Source organism: Ascaphus truei, chromosome 2 (genome assembly GCF_040206685.1).
Source record: "Ascaphus truei isolate aAscTru1 chromosome 2, aAscTru1.hap1, whole genome shotgun sequence".
NCBI lineage: Eukaryota > Metazoa > Chordata > Amphibia > Anura > Ascaphidae > Ascaphus > Ascaphus truei.
In genome coordinates this window covers 333503739-333526760 of record NC_134484.1, presented here as the reverse complement: position 1 = coordinate 333526760, position 23022 = coordinate 333503739, and the positions used below count along the sequence as shown (strand labels likewise).

At 41.6% G+C, this 23022-nt stretch overlaps 1 protein-coding gene across 6 annotated transcripts in view; it reads right to left on the bottom strand.

Moving 5' to 3' along the window:
- DPY19L1 (dpy-19 like C-mannosyltransferase 1) overlaps positions 1 to 23022 on the bottom strand; it is a 251591-nt gene that overhangs the window by 45634 nt on the left and 182935 nt on the right. For all 6 annotated transcript variants that reach the window (XM_075586669.1, XM_075586667.1, XM_075586666.1 and 3 more), the window contains one exon: positions 3694 to 3718. In XM_075586669.1, the coding sequence (XP_075442784.1) occupies positions 3694 to 3718 (25 nt within the window). The remainder of the gene's footprint in view (positions 1 to 3693; positions 3719 to 23022) is intronic.

Below are 23022 nucleotides of genomic sequence, written 5' to 3'. Positions count from 1 at the left end.
CCCTCACCCGTAGGGTGCGGCGCCGCACGGAACTGCGGGGGGGGGAAGGGTGGGGCCTGCGCCTGAGAAAGGCGCCGCACGGGACTGCGGGGGGGGGGCGGGGCCTGCGCCCGAGAAAGGCGCCGCATGGAACTGCGGGGGGGCGGGGCCTGCACCCGAGAAAGGCGCCGCACGGAACTGTGGGGGGGGCGGGGCCTGCGCCCAAGAAGGGCGCCGTGTGTGTGTGTCAGTGTGACAGTGTGTGTGATACTGTGTGTGTGTTTGACACTGTGTCCCCACCTCCTGTCCACTGTCCATCCCCCCTCCTGTCCACTGTCCCCCCCTCCTGTCCATGGTCCCCCCCTCCTTCCACTGTCCCCCCCTCCTTCCACTGTCTCCCCCCCTCCTGTCCACTGTCCCCCCCTCCTGTCCACTGTCCCCCCTCCTGTCCATTGTCCCCCCCTCCTGTCCACTGTCCCCCCATCCTGTCCACTTCCCCCCCCTGTTCACTGTCCCCTCCCTGTCCACTGTCCCCCCCCTGTCCACTGTCCCCCCCCTGTCCACTCTCCCCCCCTCCTGTCCACTGCCCCCCTTCCTGTCCACTGCCCCCCTTCCTGTCCACTGCCCCCCTTCCTGTCCACTGCCCCCCTCCTGTCCACTGCCCCCCCCCCTCCTGTCCACTGCCCCCCCTCCTGTCCATTGTCCCGCCCTCCTGTCCACTGCCCCCCCTCCTGTCCACTGCCCCCCCCCTCCTGTCCACTGTACCCCCCCCTCCTGTCCACTCTCCCCCCCTCCTGTCCACTGTCGTCCCCCTCCCGTCCACTGTCCGTCCCTCCCCTCTGGGGGGGGGAGAATGGAGAAAGAGGGGGAGTACAGAAATAGGGGGAGAGAAGGGAGCGGGAAATTTAACTCACGGGCAACGCTGGGTCTCTCAGCTAGTATATATATAAAAGAGAGAGAGAGAGTAGAATAAATGAGTTCTTCAGTATTAGGTGATACCTTTTTTATTTGGACTAACAATTTATGTCATAGGACAAGCTTTCAAGAGTTTTCCTCTCTATCTCAGGTCAGCAATACTGATATACCGGACTTGAGGAAGAGAGGACAGCTTGTCCTATGACATTGTTAGTCCAAATAAAGAAGGTATCACCTAATACTGAAGAACTCATTTATTCTGCACTATCGCAACTGGACTAACACGGCTATTAGGAGTAAGCCGTTTGTCACATATATATATATAATGCAAAGCAACAACCAGCACCCTGCACTGCCCACTGCTGATACAAGGCGTCATAGAGGTAGGGTTTTGGCTCGCCTGGTTTCTGTTTTATTGAGCAGTTCCTTGGGGGTGTATGGCTCCTCCCTTCAGGATAGAGCTCCTACCAATTCTCCAATTAGCATAAATATATATATATATATATATATATATATATATACACACACACATATACACAGTATATATATATATATATATATATATATATATATATATATATATATATATATATCTATATCTATATCTATATCTATATATATATATATATATATATATACACGTTTTGAGAATGCACATTTCTGTTTATCATTTTATAATAAATTATCTTTCCAATTAATTAATGTTTTCTCATCCATGCTTATAAGGATGTAAGTTGTGATGTTATGAGAAGCAAATTATAGATATGTTTATTGTTTCAGTTATGGTACAGTACATAGAAGCATTACATTATTGTTTAATTAAATCACTTCTACAAAAATTATTATCATAATCCAGATCCATTTCCTATTGATAATATATCATTTTATACTATTAATACAAAGAATAAGTGGGTCAAGTTAAAATGTAAATTATTCATAATTGGTACTTCATGCACATCTGAAGTGAACATGTTTGCTTTTTCATATATTTATTGATGTATTTTTAATTATATTTTAATTAATGTTGTCAATTTCAGACATCTAGAGCCACTTTAATTTCATAATTTAACAAACCAGCATATATTTTTTGTTTTTGTTTAAGATCCAGTTTTCTAAAGCTATTACATGTCAAAACATAAATCGCTGAAACAACTAATGGGAGAATTTACTTCAAAACTTCCAGTTACTAATTGTCTTAAAGTTTAAGATTAAATGCTCTGTGGCACATATTTTGTTTAGGCTCTGTTCTGAGGCCCCTTCTCTTTTCAGTCTTCATTAATGATCTACTGTACCTACAGCTTGTAAGGGAGCTTCAATGCACATGTATGTGGATGACACATTCTTATAAACAAACACTAGCCTCTCTGATCTTGGACACATACTTCAATCTTATTTTTCAAGACTTGAAAACTGGATTTCCCAAAACAAGGTGTTTTAAACCTTGACAAAACAGTAACGATGGTAGTTGGGACAAGGGCTAAATTTCTAAAGCTATCAATTACAGAGCTACAGACTCAACTCTAACACCATTATAGCCCCTGTCACTAGTTTTAAATATGTGGACATATGGTTTGACTCCCATTTAACATTTGGGTTGCATATTGATACTCCAACATCCAAATTCTAAGCCCTCAGGTCAGAAAGTGCATCGCACAACAGATGCTAATGCCAATTATAGACTATGGGGACAAAGTATAAGGTATAGCAAGGCCCTGCTTCTCAGCACCCCGCTTTTCAGCGATCCCGAGAAGGGGGCCGTCATGTCTGCGCATGCGCAGAACGGGGAAGTCAGAGGTCGCGCATGTGCAGAACGGGTGGTTGCCAAGGGTGCGCATGCGCAGAACGGGTGGTTGCCAAGGGTTCGCATGCACAGAACGGGTGGTTGTCGAGGGAACGCAGGTGCAGAAAGGGGAATTGCTGATTTGCGCATGCGCACATGCCGAAAATTGCCAGTTCCGCTTTCCGGCGATTTCCGCTTTGCAGTGGGCCCTTAAACCGGAACCCGTCACATGCCCGGGGTCCTCCTGTACAGCACACCAAACTCACCTTTGCAAACTAGACACTCTCTACAACTGAATATGCCGCTTTGTCCTACAATGTAACTACAACACACATCACTGCAAAATTCTCCAAGAACTCGATTGGCTATCTCTTGAGTCTAGGTGCAAAGGCTGTCTTACCTTTCTGGACAAGCTACCCACTTATCTAAACAAACCACTCACCCCTACCACAATCCAGCCTCTCCTCCTGTTATCTTGCACCTCACCTCTGGAACAATCTACCTGAGACTTTCAAAGCCGTCTCCAGTCTAAGTTCTTTCAAAACTTCACCTGTCTCACATTTGAATCTTATCTGTAACTGTTACATACGCCCATAACATATATTATCTTTAACTGTTCATGAAGTGTCTTTATAATCTATAACCTCTGTTCATTTAATGTAACCATGTATTGTCATCATAATTCTGTGCCCAGGACATACTTGAAATCGAGAGGTAACTCTCCATGAATTACTTCTTGGTAAAACATTTTTTATAAAAAAGTAAATAAAAATAGTTATGGCAATATTCATCGTCTTAGCCAAACATGGCCTTTGATTTAATATAGGATTAGCAAATACCAGATAATGGTTTTCCTTTCCTACACACATTTGCCCACAGATGGGCTCTGAAAATAACTTGCAGTGGATAAAAGCAATAATGTAAGATACTGGAAAAGCGAATAAATAGCATAGGGCATTGCATTATGCCTTAAATATTTAGATGACATATTTGTTTTCAAAAGTCTTAATTATCTTTACCTCTCCGCTGATGGAATGCTCCTTTCTGAAACAAAAATAGAAACAGTCAGATTTTAAGATGGGCACAGGAAATGCATGCATCTAAAACTACAATCATTTGAAACCATTAACTCTAGATGGTCAGTGCCATTGGACCCTACATATTCAATGTCATACATAGATTGTGGTTCCATTCTCTAAACTCATTAAATGCTTGCAACCTGTCACATTATTAAAAAAATTACAGTACTCAATTAATAGGAAATCAGGTTTCATACATGATGAGTAATACCAAGACTCCCATATTATGATTCCCCAATTCATTCACAAATAAGAGCTGTTGAACTTTAGAACCCCTGAAACAAAATACTGAGCAAGTCAGACCACAAAGGAGATTGAGACTGTTACAATTCTAGAATGACATGGGTTAGAGGTTTCTTACTAATGCAGTATGAGGTTTAATAGGATGACACAACATAGACAGGCGGATGACACAACATGGACAGGCGGATGACACAGCATGGACAGGCGAGTGCACAAAAATGTACAGCTGAGTGAAAGAGCAAAAGAGCAAGTTTTTATCAGTATCCTCATCCAACAATATGGACAATATGATGTCAAGGCTGACTGAAACTGACAACACTGCAATTGAAACTACTGTACAATAACCGCCCTCTTCTTACTGCTCGGTGCCTATACGGTATATTAAAAATATATGAAGAAGTTGCAGAATTAACAGACAATATAGGCTTGGTCTGGAATGTGCAGAATGAGAATGTGAATGTTACTGAATGTGTTTAAATATGTATAAATATTGTACCATGAAAGCTAATGCCTTGTATAGAGGTGAAGTTGTGAGGCAGTGCAACTGCTTCAAAGGGAAGTTGAGACCGGACTGCTACAGTATGTACTAGTACAAAATAATATTTTATTGGCACATAAAAAAAAAGACAGCAAGGGTGAAAAAAACTTCCCACGCATTTCGCGCAGGTGCTTTATCAGAGTAATTACACATTAAAAACACAGAACCTTAATACCCATAGTGCACCTGACCCGTGACCAATAAGGAATAAGATAGCATAGCCACCCCACACCTGAGGTGTACATAACCTACTCTAATTGTAATCACCGGTGGGGGAGGTATTACACGGGACAGGAGAGCCATGGATATATAAACACATAAAATGATTGGATGCAGGACCGCTCTTGTAAACAATACTTCGCTGAACACTAATACCTACAGAAGTTTGAACAAAGTCCGACAAACAATTTTAACATAAAAATAAAATAAAATAAAATCTACTGTAAAGCAGTCCGGTCTCAATTTCCCTTTGAAGCAGTTGCACCGCCTCACAACTTCACCTCTATATTGATTCATCTTCGGCAGGAGCACGCCGACAGTCCACGAGGATCCACGGAAAGGAGTGAGTAAAAAACTTTATCAAAGACTAGCTGAGAAACCCGGCGTTGCCCGGGATGTGAATCACTAATAATTGTTTGGTGGGGGGGTGAATCTTGGGTGGGTGGGGGTGAATCGTTGGTGGGGGGTGAATCTTGCGTTGAATCTTGGGTGGGGGGTGGTGAATCTTGTGTGGGTGGGTAGGGGGGGTGAATCTTGGGTGGGTGGGTGTGAATCTTGGGTGTGTGGGTGGGTGGGTGTGAATCTTGGGTGGGGTTGTTGTGTGTGAATCTTGGGTGGGTGTGTGGGTATGAATCTTGGGTGTGTGGTTAGTGGTGGGTTTTTTTGGGTCGGTGTGTGGGGTGTGAATGTTGTGTGGGTGGCAGGTGGTGTGAATGTTGGGTGGGTGTGTGTGAATCTTGGGTGGGTGGGTGAGTGGGTGTGTGTGAATCTTGGGTGTGTGTGAATCTTGGGTGTATGGTTGGGTGGGTGTGAATCTGGGGTGGGGAGGTGGGAATCTTGGGTGGGTGGGGTGGTAATCTTGGGTGGGGGTGTGGTGGGGTGAGAATCTTTGGGGGTGGTTTTTGGGGGGGTGGGGAGGGGTTTGGGGGGTTTGGGTTTGGTGGGAATCTTGGGTGGGGGGTGGGGGGGTTATGAAATAAAACAGTGCATAGATGTGATGAGCAAATATTTTATTTTAAAGAAGACATTTAATATGTGTGAGGGTGTGGGTTTGTTTTGGTGCCTGGCACGTCATCATAGGGTGAATGGGAGGGGTGGGGCGAGGGTACCCAGGACAGTGTGCGGGATACAGAGCTCCGGCGTCGTCCAAAGTGGGAATAATCTGCAGTGTTGATGTGGCTTCAGTATGGGAGGGGGGTGAAGAAGCGGCACCTGGATGGTTGGCGGTGCGGGCTTGGGGGGGGGGGGCTTGAATTTGGGTGTAACGGTCTGGCCACAGACGAGCAGCATCTTACGGGAGGGGTGTTGAAGCCTACAGGAGGGGGGTGAAGACGTGGCAACGGACGTTTATTAAACAATTTGTGTGCTTGGTGCTGACAGTGGGTTAAGCATTGACGCTGGGCATGGCGGGAGGTGATGGCGGAGCAGCGGAGTGTGAGTCATGTTGGGGGCGGGGGGGTCTTGTTGGGAGCGGAAACGCGACAGCGCTCGGTACCTAAGGTGCTGCTTGTGTCGGGAGTTGATGGCGGAGCTGCTGAGGCTGTGCAGAGCGACGCTGAAGTGCTGCGCAGGGGATGAATCTGCGCTGTAGTTTCAGAGAGGAGGCGGGATAATGGTGGTGTGATGCTTACTCCCAAAGCTCAGTGATTGTTCTGACAGTGTGGCAGTTGGGTATGTGTGGTCATAGAACCACGCAGGACAATGAGAGGCATGCGGGGGCAGGGCCGGGCCATGGACCAATCTGATTGGCCAGAGGGTGAGTGACAGACCAACGGACCAATCAGATTGCCCAGAAGCACAGCAAATATACAACGTTTTCTGCAAACAAACACCATTTTCATAAGTATAGATATAGATTACTCATTACACCACGAATGTTTACCACAATGCTTTGATACTGTAGAGTTAATATTGTTTGCCTTATGGATTGGGCTAGTTAACCTGCTTGCAATGTGGGAGTCTATTATTAGCATAATAATTATTTAACAGTGATTTCAGTGTGTATTACTGACACTGTGGGACATTTCATCCAAATTCAACATTTTCATATATAGAGACTATGGGGTATGAGACTATGATACTATTATATAAACTAAAAACGTTTTTTAAACACCAAAATAAACCCCAAACTCCATACAAAACACACAGGGGCTTATGCAGAGAGGATCGTGATTTACTGTGAAAACGGCAATGAAATAGCCACCGTTTTGCCATAAATTATGGCCGTATGCAGAAAGCGCCTTTACCTTCTTTTAGCAGATGGTAGTCAAATTGCCAAGTTTTCCTGGCTACCTGGAACACGCCATAGTAAAGGGCAGAATGGCGCGTTCCAGCGCTTCGGTCCTTCTGGCATTGCACGCTAAAATAGCATGGCGAGTTCCAGGTTCTCGCCACGTGTGTGGCGACTTTTACACTTTACAAAACTGTTCTGGCGGATTTTAAAAATCGCGCCATTTTCTCGTGACTAAAAGATTTTCTGGCGAGTTTTTTGGCCAGAAGATGGCGATATTCCCTTTCCGATCCTCTCTGCATAAGCCCCTCAGAGTTCTAAATATATACTATATGGACTTTCCTCAAGGAAGCATCGCTAGGGTTTTTTTTACTCCCACCATCTCTAATACCTTGCATAGACTTGAAAGGGTGCTCAAGAGTAACTTTTTCATTGCACACAGTGGACAAGGCTGTACTACAGCTGTGCTACTGTATATGCGGAGCCTATTACAGTACTTCAATAAAAATCTTTGTGCCAGAATCATCCATCTCCCAGAGGGATCTTGACAATTCATGCTGGTTATGACATCTCTGTCGTCAGAGCAAGTTTATGTAATTTATTTTTCTTTAATTACTGTACAGATATCCAAAACACCATATATTTGGTAAAAGTACAGATCTTAAGTAGAATAAAAATCACAGCATAGATGAAACAATTTATTGGTTATGATAGGACAAAAAATACGGTCTGTAGATCTAAGAAACAAATGCAATGGCAACATTGCGCTGTTCAGAGTTCATTTTGTTGAGCTTTTCGCACAGGATTTGCAAATCAAAGCTTAACCTTTTAGAAACCATGTTTTACTTTACATGTGGCTACAGAACATAAAAATAGTAAACAACTGAATATTATCACATAAATCCTAGAGCTATTCTAATTTCCAAACTATGCATGATAAATAGCTTTTAGCTACAAACAAGTTAAAAGGCGTCTACAACTAAGTATTACTAAGCTCCAACTACATAAAGACACCGTAGTGTTATATATTGCCCATTTAAGGAGTCGTTCTAAAAGAAATATGATCTAGTGATACTTAAGGCCCTGCAACAGGGACTTATCACAGTTTGAGAAAAACTGCCTCTAAATCCAGAAGCGTGCTGGTTAATTGCACACAGGCTGAATTCACCTGGCTGATTAGGACTCTTGAGAAAAGCCTGATGTGAGAAACAGGAGAGGGATTCCTTAGCTCATAATTGGGCTGACACAGGAAAGCAGTTAAGCCTGCACAGAGACACTGTCTTGAGCACAAAGGTGTGCTGAGATCAAGAAATCCAGACACCCAGAGACCTATATTTCCTGGATACAGAGGACCCAGTGTCACGGGTGCTCACCACAAACCAGGGCCGGCTAGCGGGGCTGAGGTGGGGATGTGAAAAAAACGACTTAAGCCGGGTCCGGGTTGCGCAGCTCATAGTCGTGGGTTAGCCGGGTCAGGGCAGGAGAGTGTAGGATCGTAGTAGGTACTTGCCGTAGTAGGGATTGGAGAGCGGAGAGTAGTCAAATTCCTGAGCCGAGGTCGAGGACAGGAGAGAGCAGAGTAGTCGAATTCCGAAGCCCAAGGATGCCAGAGGTCAGGAGTCCGGTACAAGGATGGGGGTCAATATTCAAGAACAAGAGGACAAAGCAAGGCAGCTTGTAGCAAGCACAAATATGCTCAGCAATCAGCCCAGGGCTGGTTGAAGCTAAATACTAGAAGGAGCCAATGGGAAAGCTTACCCAGGAGTGAGGTCAGAGGTAAGTCGAACGCAGGTAGGAGGATGCAGGGTGCAGGACAGGTATACAGGTTGTGATATATTGAAGCAAAAGGTGTTTGAGGGGAGGCACATAGGACCCAGCACCTTCCAGGGTATGTTCCCTTCACTCTCACCTGAGCCCTAATTAATGAGCTTCAAGGTTAAAAGGCAGCACAGACAGCTTCCTGTGCTGATCTGAAGGCACACACACAGACAGCCCTGTGAGATACTGCAAAGGGAAGCTGCAGGTACAGTGTCTACAGTGGGGAAAGAGCTTAGTTTCCCCCACTGTTAGGGACTAAGCTGTGTTAGTCAGAACTCTGAAAAGGAGTTAGGTTTTTGTTTCTGTTTTATGTTATAAGTTAGCCCTGTTCCTGCTTTGTACCTGGCAAATAAACCCTCCTGTGCATCAACACTACGTTTCCCTGCCTTTGATCTGGATAAAAGAGACTGCAACGTGGTGTGGACATCACAAGGTGTAACAGGGGAATTTATCCCTGTTCAGAATATGCCGCTAATCCAGCAGTGTGTTGGTTAATTGGATCAAGCAGTTAACCAACTTCACCTGGCTGATTAGAGGTTTGATAGAAAGGCCTGCCTTTGAGACAGGAAGGGAGATTCTTCCTGGGCTCACACGTGAGCTGAACTAGGAAACAGAGCAGAGGTTCCTGAGTCTCACAGTTGAGACTGACCGAGGGAACACAGATGTCTGGAGCTGACAAATAAGACTTCTAAACCTGGATGCCTTCTAAAGGCAGCAACCCAGCAAACAGATAAGACTTTATTTTCCAATGACTGTTGTCTATATATATCTATATGACTTGGGCTGATGAATAGCTTGGGTAGCCACCCAGTTAAAAAGGGCTGGAATATAAGGATACATATATGCCAAAGTGGAGCAGGTTTTGTTTGGCTCACTATTTCATTTGTTTTGCTGTATTAAAGGGACAGGCGCAATAAAGCCTTATTTTAATTTCACCTTAAAAACGGTCTCCATTGTTTATCTCTGCACACATCTCTTACATCATGGATCATTGTGATTGCAGGAGTCTGTGGTATTGATGCGCGCATGCCCGCGATGCGCAACCTCGACGGGGACACGCAGCGGCGCCTGTGCTAACCAGCTGACTTGCTGGTACTTGGGGAGGTCTGTTGCGACAGCGCATGCATGTGCATGCCCCCGTCGGTTTGGGAGCAGTGGCGTCATGCGCCCTGAGTCTATGCGTGCCTCCGACGGGAGGAGCGGGTGCGCGTGGATCCCTGGAGTGGAGAGCCATGGGAGGTAAGGGCTGCGAGTGGCCGGCCCTTACACACAGGAACCTGCCAGAGACTGACATGGAGGGCCATCTGCTTACGGTACCTCCTGAGACTTTTGGGGTGATAGGCTGGTAATGGGAATATCCCTCCAGTCCTGCAGATAGGGTCTGGGAAAGTAAGTTAGCACTTACAAAAGGATAGGGGTTTGTTATTTTGTTGTTTTTGTATGTTTTGCTGGATAAAGGAACAGGCTCAATAAAGCCAAGATATAATTTCACAATAATCGGTCTCCATTAAATGTACCTCTGCACACATCTCTTACATACAGTAAGTTGGGATGAGAAGTGGCCATTGAATTTAAAAAGGGGCCCCTGAGGACTGCCTGTGAACATTTTTGTGCTTTTGCCTGCATAAGTTCCTATATTCAGGAAAAATCAGTGCACCTCAAAATAGAAAAGAAAAAAGAAAGAAATAGAACAAAATAGTGAAGCACGTTCACAAAATCCTTTGCAAGATACAATGGTGGGGTATGCACTTACTTGTATGTGCCTCAGCCCAGGCACTGAAAGATTTCTTTGCTCCTCCATTCCCACAATGATACATAAGGATTCAGAAGCCTTTTTCCTTAGAAGTCCAACTTTATATAAAAATCAGGGTAAACACTGAAACCGACAGTGTAAATTGTAAGAGGGACCAGCTCGAGCACTAAAACTTCTCCTCCGGTTACCGCGACTTCCACCTCCGTCCCAGCAGGCGTCCTACATCACTTGCGGTTTTTTTGTGCTCTCCAGATACTGGTCCCCCGGCAACCCTACACGTTTCGAAGGTGTTCCCTTCTTCCTCAGGGGCACGTATGGTAAGTCCATGTGTTCCCTCCTAATATATCCATCTCTAACGCTACATTCTAATTAACTTTAATTGAATGCTTTACATGCAGAGATATAAGATTAGGATACCGAAGGCATATATACACACACAGAAAAAGATATTCAAATACCCATTGTATTTAAAAAAGTTATACATAACATATAAAAATAAATGGTTTCATAGATCTACTTTAAAGAGATTGACTGTTATTAAATAGATTGTACAGTATAATTGAATGTTTTAGAGGTAAACCATTATTTGGCAGGTTATTCAAACAAGAAGATCGCTAAGAGGTAACAAAATAATTGTTACTTCCAAAAAATTATTTGAAGTATATTTGAAGACGAAGGAGAAACAGGTGCGCAAATCACATCAGGACATGGAAAAGAAAGTAGAAACACAAAATAGTGCAATATTGTCTACTCCAACAAAATAGCTTCAATGCTGGAAATTCTATAGAATTTGCACTCACGTATTTAACGTAAAATGAGAGCGTTGTGGTTGTTCAAAGTTACCAACTTATGTCTCCAGACAGGTACTCCAGATCCACATAGAGGGGGGGAAATTCCATATACAAAAAAAGGGAAAGCAAAATAGTATAGTACTGTTTTTAATATTAAAAACACAAATTATTCCACTTACATAAGTGCCTTTGTTTATGAGCATTCAGACCACCCTGGGTCATAGGGTCAGACAAGGTATTCATAGCAACAGCATCCGCTTCACGGCCGTCACAGCAGGTACTGGGCTGATTAAAGTTGTCCTCCACTCTAGATGTCATCAACAAGGGCTCCTCAGTAGTCACTGATATCACCCCTTCTTTTGACTGATATGTCACATAGGGTTTGTAATCCCTTCTTTCATATCTTTCATAACTTTTTTCCCTTTTTTCCCTTCTTGGTGGGCTCCTTCTTTTTTCTACATATCTTTCTCTATAATGAGTTGGACTTTCTCTTCTATAATATCTAGACGGTGAATGTTTCCTTTTCTTATAAGTTACATAAGGACCTTTTTTATTTTGTGGGACTTTAACCCATTCTTTCGAATGGTCCCTTGTTTTTGCCTTTTTTTGTATATGAAATTTCCCCCCCTCTATGTGGATCTGGAGTACCTGTCTGGAGACATAAGTTGGTAACTTTGAACAACCACAACGCTCTCATTTTACGTTAAATACGTGAGTGCAAATTCTATAGAAAATTGAAGCTATTTTGTTGGAGTAGACAATATTGCACTATTTTGTGTTTCTACTTTCTTTTCCATGTCCTGATGTGATTTGCGCACCTGTTTCTCCTTCGTTTGCTGATTGAATTTGCTTTGAATTCTACGTCAGGAGCTGCACTCATTAAGGATAGTATATCATCTGTGTTACCTTTGATTTGTTGTGATATTATTTGCGCTTGTTTTTTTCTTTTCCCAAGTATATTTGAAGACCTACAGTATTTCAAAGGCAACATTTCTTATCATCCCTCACATTAGGTATGAATCACAACCTTTGAAAAATGTCCATAAGTGGTTTCATAAATTCTGGCAATTTTTTTTTTGGACAAGTACACATGAAAATCCGAGGTGCATATCCCAAAATAGGACACACAAAATCTATAGAGAAAGCAATAAGGTGAACCTATGTTTACGTTAAGAAAAAGCCCAAATCGATATTTCTATTTAATCCCCTTGGCGTTAGAGTTTTTAATTTGTTAATTCACATTGTTTCCTTTTGTGAAATCTTTTGTACCAGGTCCCCTCCTCGTTTATCTAACTATTTTATCTATTCCCATAAATGTTAGACCTTCTGGGTTACTTAAATGATGTTTTTTTAATTGACTTGAGACACTGTGTAATATTTAGACAATGCTCCCCAATGCGTTGTTTGAGACATCTTTTTGTGGCAGGGGCATGTTAATAGGTAAATTACTCCTATCACAATTTCTAAAAAAATTTTTTTTTAAATGTTCTCCCGTTTGTTTAGATGAGAATTATTTTCCTGTTTTTCCATATTTACAATATTTATATTTCCCACATTGAAAGAAACCATCAGGCAGTTTTTAATTTAGCCAACTGCCTTCTAATACTTCCATCCTTGGAATACCAGGTGCTATTCTCTTTTTTATGTTTTCTGCCTTTGTGTATATCATTCTTGGTCTTTCTATTGAAGAATCTTTTAATAGGGGATTTTGTTGAAGAATATAGTGATGTTTTCTCAAAAATGTCTCTATTTTCTTATATTCTGTATTGTATTGTGTAATAAAAGTAACCACATTATCTTTATATTGTTTTATTTTTTTGAATCTTAGTTTATCTCTATTTTAATTTAATGCTTGTAATTTTGCTTCTTTTATTAATGTATCATTATAGTTCCTTTCTTGAAATGTCTTTGTTAATACTTTTGATTGTTCTAAAAACGTAGTACTATCTGTTCAATTTCATCTGAAACTTTTACATTTTCCCTTGGGGATGTTATTAAGCCACCTTGTATGTAGTTACCGAAGTAGAGAATGTAACTGTTACAATCTACTGGTTTGTAGAATGTTTTTGTTTTTACAATTCCTTCTTCTATATAAATACAGAGGTCCAGGAATTTAACCTTTTCAGAACTGAAATGTATTGTGAATTTTAAGTTCCAATCATTTGAATTAATATTGGTTAGAAATGTAACTAAACTTTCCTTACCCCCTATTCAAATAAAAATAATATAATTTATGAATCTTTTCCAGAGCACCAGGTTTGCATCAAGCACACCACCCGTCCATATGGTATCCTTCTCCCATTTATCCATGAACAGGTTGGCGTAGCTGGGCGCTAACCTGGGCCCCATCGCTGTTCCACACAACTGTAAAAAATATTTGTCATTGAAAGTGAAATAATTATAATTTAGAATATAGTTAATGCTATCTAAAATAAATTTGTTTTGGTCTTTAAGTAAAGATTGATCCAAATCCCAAAATTATTTAACTGCTTCCTGTCCTTTTGATGCTCTATATGGTTGGCCTTATAGTGCTGACGACGGTGCGTCAAAACAAATGTATTGCCATCATCGCGTGCACTTATAGTAAGCGTGATGCGACGGCGCAACAGCTTGGTCGCGGTCGCTGGCACTATAAGCGTAGGCTATTGGTGTATAGTGACGTGACATCTCACGTCACTAATAAATAATTTTGTTTCCATTCCATATTTTTTAAAAGGTTAATGACATGTGTACTGTCTTTAATGTGTGACTTTAGTTTTGGTACATAATTCTGCAAAAAAATATAAATCTACATATTGTGACAGATTGAAATTTATCGCATTGATTCCAGAAATTATTGGACGTCCTGGCGGGTTTATTGAATCCTTATGTACTTTCACTAAAAAATTAAATGCTGCTACATTGGGGGTTTCTATTAATAGAAAGTTATACTCTGCTTCAGAGATTATTTTTTTATCTTTACCTTCTATAGATTTTTTACATTTGGTTTTAAATCTTTCTGTGAGATTCTGCAATAATATCATGTAGGTATTTTCATATCCCAATATTTTCAACGATTCTACTGTATATTGTATCTTGTTCTGTCCATCAGGATAATTTCCTCCACCCTTTGTCAACACTTTTTATTACTATTTTTGTATTTTTCGTAAAATTTTGTAAAGCATCTTATTCTTATTTTGTTAAATTTTGTTTAATTTTACTTTCTTCTCTTTGTAATTACTCAAATGCCCTATGTACAAGCTAATGAAAAGTCTCCACAAAGTTACCTTTGCTTTGACTTGGAAAAAATGTTGATATCTTCTTAAAGCTGCAGTCCAAGCAATATTCTGCATGTTTTTTTTAATAAATCTGTTCTGTAGTAAGAAAAAATAATTTTAGCATTTTCTGTTTTAAAAAAAAACTACTTTGAAAGACCAATTTTCTTGTATTCTATTTTAACAAGCATGTTTGTTCCTATAGCAACCATTTACATTCCCCAGATCTAAAGATGTCGCCAAAGAACGCATTGACCGGCAGCTACGCAGTTCTTTAGGTAAGTAGAGATTGCCCACATGAAACTATTGAAGTAAAAAAAAAACTAAAAAAAACAAAAAAACACGGGAGCTTGAACTGCAGCTTTAAATGTTGTATGTTTGAAAACATCACTTTCAATTGAATTCTCCCTCTCTACATTATTCGTCTCTATTTGGTTTCCTGTTTCAAAAATGCTTCTTGCAAAATATATTTTTATGGCAAGTTTTCTATCATATTTGTTTAAATCTACATTTAAATAAAATGAATTGTGTTTACAGGTTTAAGCAAAGCTTAATCTCTTTTGTAAGACTCTTTTCACCTGTTCAGCTAGTTCATATGAACTTAGGCTAAGGTCCCGCTGCACCCTTGCGTCCTGGCGTCGCGTGCACGGCACTTCACCGCGACCTGCGGCCTGAAGGGAGATTTTTTTAAGGCGTGTACAAAACGGGCCGGATGGGTGCGCTCCTGATGGGAGGGAGGGGGGGAGCTTTGCAACAACAAAAAAAGCCAGATGTTTCTCCTGAAAGCAGGCACAGTGCGGATGCTTTATTATTATTAGTACGGGGACTGAAAAAGGAAAAACAAAACCCCTTCTGTTATAGCCCAGTGAGATGCAATTCTCTGCGTCGACATGACATAGCCTGCAGCATTCCCCCTCCCCCCAATGTTTAATAGCTACCAGCAGCCATAATAATAGTAATCAAATAAACATGTTCCTAATTGGCTCCCTGGCGCACCACGTGACGCATCGCTGCACGGGATCACCATCCTGTTGTAGCCCCTGCTGGCTGACGCGTCACAGTACGCAGTGAGTCAGGAAGCGAGGCATCACCGGGGACAGCTAGGGAGGAGGTTAGGGGCTGGTGGGTGGCGCGTGCGCCGCCGACTACAGCAAGGACCTAGCCTGAGGTTAAAGATTCCCTTCTCATTTATTGGGCACTTCTTTTTTGTAGTCTTTCTCCCTCCCCTGCTTCCTCGTCTGTAACGGAATCCCCTTTTCTTCTAAGGGGGGAAGCTACACATTTTGATTGTCCCACTAGTGAATTTCTTAATTCCTCTCTCCACCTTGTGTTCTTGTCCCTCTCTAAAAAAGTATTGTGTCTGCTGTTACCTATATTTTCAGACCCCTGTCCATATGTACTAGAGTTTTTATCCTTTTCTTTATGTCTTTTTTTGGTATTTTCATATACATTTTTAGTGTATCTTTGGGATTCGTCCCTACAATGTCTCCGTTCCCTATATTTGTCCCTATAGCGATCTTCATATTGACCTCTAGTGTCCTCATTCTTTTTATAGAAAGTCCTTTTATCTGGTACCTTTTGCCAGTCCTGTTGTCTTTCTGTGATCTATGTTTACGATTACTGTCTTTGTGTTCTTCTATTCTATGACTGTAAAGGGCTAGGAAAGTCTAGTTTTCTCCCCAGGCCCCCAGTTAGTGTGTTTTCTTCTGCATAATTGTAATCCATTGTGTGTACGTCTGTTTCAAAGGAATAAATCACAATTTGTTTTACTTCTTGGTTTTGCTCAATGAATGATCCCGGTATAAAGGTGTAAATTACCTGGTCTCCCGTGAAACTTCCCTCTCCTTCCTCCCCTACTCTGTCTCCCCCTCCTTACCCATTCCAACACCTTCCCTGCCCTTCCTTTCTTCTCCCATTTCTTTCCTATCTCTTTCTGTCTACTATAAGCCTCACACAAGGAGTACAAAAATGTTATAAGATTCAGGAATCCGATGAGTTAGACGGAAAACATAAAGGTATAACATGTCTTAACTAATTTAATTAAGAACTTCTATGCAAAGAAGGGAAATGTGAATCATTATTCTGTATAATGAATATCTCCAATTGTAATATGTCTCAACATCCCTGTAAATAATGTACTGGAAAGACTTGTACATCGTTTTGTGTGCAATAAAAAAGATTGAAACAAAAAAACAGATGAATACGTACTGTACACTAATGAGATGTCGGTAATGAAATCTACAGATTTATAATGTCATTTCTGAACTGCAAAAGTTAGGCCTTGGGCATGGTCTACGCTCGGCACTGAGCCCCTGCAGCCGCAATGAAAGCGGCTTTAGCATGGGCTCGCTTACGCTTCCGCAACCGTGTGGAAGCGTAAGTCTTAGCAAAATGTTAAATTTTCGCGCTTGCCGGAGCGCAGGGCCGGTCACGTGAGCGGTTCGCCCAATGAGGGCGAACCAGCTCCGTGACGTCACTGGCCCACCCCCCGACACGCCCCCGGACGGCGCGGGGTCTAAGGCCAGGGAAAGCACCCGCTTTCCCTCAGCGCGCCTCCGCCCGGCATCACTTACCATGGACGCGGCCTAACAGATACTGAAGTGCACTCAAATTCATAACAAGTACTTACAGTATAGCTTCTGCTTCTCTTAGCACAGAATAAACCTGCCATCTTCCTAATGCTGGCATTTAAAATACACAATGGAGAAAATCTGAAGAACAGCAAAAATGTGTGCTGCTCCAGGAAAAACAGAAGCCAGAAGTACAGTATCAGTAATTAAACTATCTGTAAATTTATTGTAAAAATGTACCAACTTAAAAAGAGGCATCGCACCTGAAAGTTGTCTTATTCCACAGTAACCTAGAAAGGTGAGCCCTGCTTAACTTATTACAGCTTAACCCCATTATAGCGCTGTCCTTGGGGGCCACCCGAGACCACCGCATTATAAATGGGTTCGCAGAAAACAAAACAGTCGCCGCCGCATCAGTGGTACCGCATCCGCCGGAGGGGGGAAGCTGAGAACTCTCCCAGCGTTCCCAGACCCGGTGGAGCAGCGGCAACCGCACTTAGCCAGCATCTGGCAGCTCTTCTTCCTGTCTCTACTTCCTGCTTCAGCTTCCGTCTTGAGAGAGCAAGATCCCTTAAAGAGACAGTGTGTCTCTGTGTGTGTGTGTGTTTGACTGTGTGAGACTGTGTCAGTGTGTGTGACAGTGTGTGTGTGTGTGTGACAGTGTGTGTGTGTCAGTGTGTGTGAGCAGGGGGGGGACTGTGTGAGCAGGGTGGGGGTACTGTGTCAGGGGGGGGTACTGTGTGAGCAGGGAGGTATTGTGAGCAGGGGGGTGTACTGTGTGAGCAGGGGGGGTACTGTGAGCAGGGGGGGTATTGTGTGAGCAGGGTGGGTAATTTTGTGTGGTCTTTCGGTTAACATGAAAGATGCTGGCCTTTGAAGTGGTAGGGTGCATTGTGATCGTGGCGTTGAGCGCCCACAACTCAAACAGCACCCAACGCACACAGAATTCCCAGAGCGCGCACAGCGCACAGAACCCACAGCCCGCAAATAGCGCCCACATAGCAGTGGCAGAGGCAGCACAATCCCATAAAGAGGAGAGGTAGGAGATCTTCAACTTATGTCCTATTCACTTATACAGTATTCTTCTGTTCTATTGTGCTTTTTTGCTAGGTTTTTATTTTAATTTTATTTTAAGCTTTTATTAATGTTTTGTCCCAATTTTGCCCAAACCTCCCCATCCCCGTTCCCCCACAAATTGATTTATTTTTTACATTTTAAAACAGGAGCCACGTTAATACCGCGTTATAAGCGGATTCGCGTTATAGCGGAGTTAAGCTGTATATGTAATATGCCTTCAGTTAAACTAGATTTGTTTAATTATACCTGTCAGGAGCAGGAGGGTAAAATAATGGTACTTAATGCATGTGTATTTATCTTGCGATTAAATGTGGATTACCCTTAAAGAATATACAGTATATATTTACTTCCACTGCAGCCATTTTGCCTGTTTTTTTATCAACAGACATAAATATAGATCTTCCCTAGCATGATCATTCTGGTCAAATGATAGTGCATAATTGTAATACAATATTGCTACCTACCTGCACAATCAACATCTTAACAGGTAATTAGGTCAAACTCTATTCATGACCCACTGGCTCTAAGATAAATAGAGTTAGGTCTGGAAATAATTGGACACTGACACGAATTTCAATTTTTTAGCTCTGTACGCCACCACAATGGATTTGAAATGAAATAACCGAGATGCAATAGAAGTGCAGACTATCAGCTTTAATTCAAGGGGTTGAACAAAAAAATTGTATGAAACGTTTAGGAATTGCAACCATTTTCATACACAGTCCCCTTATTTTAGGGGCTCAAATGCAATTGGACAAATTAACACAATCATAAATAAAATGTTCATTTTTAATACTTTGTCGAGAATCCTTTCCAGGCAATGACTGCTTGAAGTCTGGAACGCATGGACATCACCAAACGCTGGGTTTCCTCCTTTGTGATGCTTTGTCAGACCTTTACTGAAGTTGTCTTCAGTTGTTGTTTGTTCGTGGGTCTTTCTGCATTAAGTTTTGTCTTCAGCAAGTGAAATGCATGCTTGATCGGGTTGAGATCAGGTGATTGACTCGGCCATTGCAGAATATTCCACTTCTTTGCCTTAAAAAACTCCGGGGTTGCTTTCGCAGTATGTTTTGGGTCATTGTCCATCTGTAAAGTGAAGCGCCATCCAATCAACTTCACTGAATTTGGCTGAATCTGAGCAGACAATATATCCCTATACACTTCAGAATTCATCCGGCTGCTTCTGTCTTCTGTCACATCCTCAATAAACACTTGTGACCCAGTGCCATTGTAAGCCATGCATGCCCATGCCATCACACTGCCTCCACCGTTTTTTACAGATGATGTGGTATGTTTCGGATCATGAGCCATTCCAAGCCTTCTCCATACTTTTTTCTTTCCATCATTCTTGTACAGGTTGATCTTAGTTTAATCTGTCCAAAGAATGCTGTTCCAGAACTGGGCTGGCTTTTTTAGATATTGTTTGGCAAAGTCTAATCTGGCCTTTCTATTCTTGAGGCTTATGAATGGTTTACACCTTGTGGTGAACCCTCTGTATTTGCTCTCATGAAGTCTTCTCTTTATGGTAGACTTGGATAATGATATGCCTACCTCCTGGAGAGTGTTCTTCACTTGGCTGGATGTTGTGAAGGGGTTTTTCTTTACCATGGAAAGGATCCTACGATCATCCACCACTGTTGTCTTCCGTGGACGTCCAGGCCTTTTTGTGTTGCACAGCTCACCAGTGCGTTATTTTCCTCTCAGAATATACCAAACGGTTGATTTGGCCACTCCTAATGTTCCTGCTATCTCTCTGATGGATTTTCTTTTTTTTGCAGCCTAAGGATGCCCTGTTTCACTTGCATTGAGAGCTCCTTTGACCGCATGTTGTGGGATCACACCAACAGCTTCCAAATGCCGCACCTGGAATCAACTCCAGACCTTTTACCTGCTTAATTGATGATGAAATAACGAAGGAATAGCCCACACCTGTCCATGAAACAGTTTTTGAGTCAATTGTCCAATTATTTTTGGTCCCTTGAAAAAGAGGGGGCTACATATTAAAGATATGTCATTCCTAAACCCTTCCTCCAATTTGGATGTGAATACCCTAAAATTAAAGCTGATAGATTGCGCTTTAAGCCCATATTCAATATTTAACTGTAACTTACATTTATTTTGGTACACAGATGAAATAACAAAACTTGTATCAGTGTCCAATTATTTCCGTATACAGTACAGTATGTGAATACATTATTCTGTTGCATAGATTGTCCAAATAAAACCAATAGGTTAATAACCTGGGACTAGTGCAGACACATCCAAGAAGCAATATGTACAGCATTGTCTGTTTTTTCTAGGACTGCTTAACACTCCATATAATTGGTTCAATTAATCAGCCGGCAACATATCTTTATACCACATGCCTCTAGATTCAGATTCTAGTAAACTTAGCAGCCTTCACAAATTATCGAGATGGATGCAATAAGAACTAGTTAATATTAATGGTTAGTTCTGATTGCCTTGAGTCAATCTGGGGACACTGTCAGAAGGAAAGAATTTGGGGAGACAAGAAAAACTGAAGGACATTAGCAAGTCACCTTTTTGTTCTACCTACCACAAGCTCCCATCCCCATCCTATCCTGTTGGAAGGTGATATCCCATAATGAAAGACAAAGGATGGAAGAATTCAAATTTAATGATTATCTATATCTGTCTAAATACAGTAGAAAATATTTTCTTCATTGATGTCGAAATAATTTTGCAGTGCAAACCATACATTTACTGACACAACCAACAATTGAGGCTATTATATTGGTATGAAATATTGTCATACACTGCTGTCTGTGTATGAGCTTTAAAAAGCCTGAGGCAAGTTCCTTAGATTAAGGACCTTGCTATGCAAGCATTGTCAGCAAGGCTTTCTTGGTGATGACACAGCTTTTCTACATTATCATTCCCTAATTTGCTCCACTCCTAATGCACAGCTATGAAAACTACAGTGCAAATTCTATATTTAGCAATTAAATGACGAACTATGATACTTAAATGAATAAGACTAAAGTTGCAATTTTACTGAATTTCGTGAAAAAGCAGGAAAAAAAGTCTGCATTTTTGTAATCCATTGGAATGTATCAAATTAAGCATTTATGCATACTATGGTATAACTATGAAAAAACACCTGTTACTCAGTTTACAGGAAAACCTTAGAAACTTAAGTGGGCTCACATTTATTAAGTGGTGAGCCGGAAGGAGTCTTCTGGCATAGTATCACTTAGTAAATATGAGCCGAAGTGTACTGTATATAAAAAAATATATATTTTTGTCTAACATATTTTACCATACACACCCTATGAAAGCAAAAATACTTGCTTTTACAAACAGTGTACGTATACAAAATTCCTGTATTGTCTTCTAAGCCACACAAGATCCTTAGAATGCCCTTAAAATGTGCACTGGATGTTATGATGGCTGGCACGCTATTGGCCCTTGTGATGTTCAGTGAACGTCTTCATGTTTTTGCTAATTTTGTGCTAGTCATCTAAGCAGAAAAGGAGGACCCTCCTTTTTCATTTGTGTCATCGGTGTTGCGACCATTTGATCATGAGGTCAAAGGTAAGACTAAAGACAAAAGGAAACAGTCTTGTTGAGGGCGACAAATGTATTGTCTTCACGCTGAACGGGAGGGAACACAGTTAGGTAACATGAATATTAATGGTAAGAAGCTGAACCCAAGTCCGTTTACATTACAGTCCAGAGGAGAAAGCCCTTCTAAAACATCAAAACTTAAAGTGGACAAGTAAATGTGGCCATATGAGATATGCTTGATTTTAAGGATTTTTTTTTAAACTCCAATGACAACAATTTGAAGTTCACATGCACGAACAGTGTTAATTCAATTAACTTTCTCGATCTAAATATATATTAAGGAGGACCGTATACATTCTTGCACATATTTTTAAAGAAGTAAATGTCAATTCTTTGTTGAATCCTTCTAGCTACCATAGGAAAACATAGATCAGTAATGTCCCATATGGACAATTTCTGAGGTTGGTCAGAAATGTTTCGGAGAACTCCAAACTTGATATACAAATGACATCTTTATTTTATAAATGTAACAATAAAGGCTATGACACTTCATTGGTGCAATCAGCAGACGGGAAAACTCTTAAACAAAACCAGAACAGTCTCCTTTTTGGTAAGAGCAAAAATAGGAACAAGATCTTCATTAAGAATAGAAAGCTTACTAATACTGTACATCATTTTGATTAGATTGTTAACCAAGAAAGAACCCATTTGGATCTACTGTATACCCTGAAAACTAAGCACCCTTTGGGGTTAAATGACCGGATTGAAATAGTTACTTTTTTTAAATCTTAGGTTTAGTTCTGGTGTAATTACTGTATAATATTTTTTATATTTTTCTTGTTGTATTTTTGTTTTGATGTGTATGTATTTGTAGTGTTTTATGTTTAATATTTATGTTCCTGTTTATGTTTTTACTGATGTCTGAGTGAAGTTTGTTTACAATTTTTGAAGTGAAACTTCTTTATCGGCACCTATCAAATGAGAAAAATTCCATAGCAGTAAATGGACTGTATGGTGACGGGAGTGACGTCAATGCTGGCAGAAGAGGCCATCAGTGACGTCAGCTTCCAACACCAGTAGTCACCTGAGAGGAGGAAGGGAAGGCAGCGTGGCATGGTGCAGGGGCAGAGGAGAAACTCACACACACACTCACACAAAATCCAGCCTCCGTGTCCGCAGCTCCGCCGAGGGGGAGAGAGTGGGGGCTGCTTCGGGCAGGGTAATCAGACAGTGGTGGGTCTGGCCAGT